Below are 1,827 nucleotides of genomic sequence, written 5' to 3'. Positions count from 1 at the left end.
AAGGAAGTGATATGTGATCATACTCTTTGTGGAAAACCTATCTCAGCAAAATGTGGACTCAATTTTGTTGTTGCTTGCAATCCATATAGAAAACATAATGAAGAAGTTATAAAAAAACTTGAAGCTTCAGGCCTTGGCTACCATATGCATGTAGAAGAAACAAAGGAACTATTTGGATCCATCCCACTTCGACAGTTGGTGTATCGGGTTCAACCTCTCCCATCATCTATGATTTGTTTAGTTTGGGACTTTGGTAATATAAATGGCCAAGAAGAAAAACTATGCATCAATCAGATGGTGATAAGGTATCAAAAAATAGGTATAGTGTCAACTGAATTTGTCCCTATCATTGTAAATGTGTTAGCTGCATCTCAGTCTTACATGAGAGGGAGGAAAGATGAATGTAGTTTTGTGAGCTTAAGGGATATTGAGCGTACTTTGACTGTCTATGAATGGTTTTACAATCTTCATGAAGTGTTATTCCCACTCATGGATGGAATATTGGAGGATGGTGAAGAAGAAATAATTATAAATAGTAAGAAACTAGACGTGTACTTGCGGTGTTTCCTTTTAGTCTCTTGGTGTTTGTTATTATGCTCGTCTTGAAAAAAGAAAAGAATATGTTAATTACATTGATGAGTGTTTGGAAAGAGAGAGCACACTGAGAGAGCAACAACTATTAGAGAAGAATTTAATAACTGAAATTGAAGCTTGTCAAACAGTCTTTCTTGATCAGTTAGAATTAGGATCAAATATAGCTAAGAATCTAGCTTTAAAAGAAAATGTATTCATGATGATTATATGCATTGAGCTACGCATACCACTTTTTCTTGTTGGAAAACCAGGTACCTCAAAGTCTCTTGCAAAATCAATTGTTGCTGATGCCATGCAAGGAGAAAACTCAAAATCTCAACTGTTTCGTCAGTTGAAACATGTTCATATGGTGTCATTTCAGTGTAGTCCACTGGCAACAGCAGAAGGGATTATTAGTGTTTTTCACCAGTGTCAAAGATTTCAAAAAGAGAAAGATCTCAATAAATTTGTGTCAGTGGTAGTCCTTGATGAAATTGGACTTGCTGAAGATTCTTCTGTTTTTCCATTGAAAGCACTTCATCCTCTTTTGGAAGACGGTTGTTTAGGTAATGAAGAACCAACACCAGAGAAAAAAGTTGGATTTATTGGGATATCTAATTGGGCATTAGATCCTGCTAAAATGAATCGGGGAATATTTGTGTCAAGAGGTAATTCAACAAAAGAAGATCTTATTGAAAGTGCTGCAGGAATTTGTAAAAGTAATAAGAATGTGTTTTCTAGTATTCGGGGGATTATAAAAGACATTGCTGTAGCATATCTTGAAATATACAAAAAACAAGAACAAGAATTTTTTGGTCTCAGGGATTATTATTCACTTATTAAGATGGTTGTTGGATTTGCAAAAAAGAGAAATGGAACACCATTACCAGAAGAAATAGAGCATTCTATCAGAAGAAATTTTGGAGGGCATTTAGAAAAGAATGATCCAGTAATGATGTTTCTGAAAGCTCTATACATAGATCCATCAAATTCTTGTGATGGAGCAGAAGCTCCTTGTGACTCAAGAAGACTTATTCAGTGTGCTTTGAGCTGTGATCTGATGAAAGAAGAATCCAGGTATCTTCTGCTTTTGACAAAAAACAATGCTGCACTCAGTATTATTCAGAATCAACAAATGGTTGACATGAAAAACACAGTTATCATATTTGGGTCAGGTTTTCCAAAGGATCTGGAGTATGCTCAAGTTTGTAGAAACATCAACCAAATAAAATTGTGTATGGAAACTGGAAATAC

At 35.0% G+C, this 1,827-nt stretch overlaps 1 protein-coding gene across 1 annotated transcript in view; it reads left to right on the top strand.

Moving 5' to 3' along the window:
• The window catches only part of LOC106473763 (E3 ubiquitin-protein ligase rnf213-alpha-like), a 49,843-nt gene that overhangs the window by 5,526 nt on the left and 42,490 nt on the right, over positions 1 to 1,827 (top strand). Inside the window, exons 4-5 of the mRNA XM_022402156.1 lie at positions 125 to 297; positions 575 to 1,748. Coding sequence (XP_022257864.1) covers positions 125 to 297; positions 575 to 1,748 — 1,347 coding nt within the window. The remainder of the gene's footprint in view (positions 1 to 124; positions 298 to 574; positions 1,749 to 1,827) is intronic.

The sequence above is a fragment of the Limulus polyphemus genome, unplaced genomic scaffold (assembly GCF_000517525.1).
Source record: "Limulus polyphemus unplaced genomic scaffold, Limulus_polyphemus-2.1.2 Scaffold6486, whole genome shotgun sequence".
NCBI classification, from domain to species: domain Eukaryota; kingdom Metazoa; phylum Arthropoda; class Merostomata; order Xiphosura; family Limulidae; genus Limulus; species Limulus polyphemus.
The sequence above is the reverse complement of the archived record's forward strand: the minus strand, read 5'-3'. Positions and strand labels throughout refer to the sequence as shown.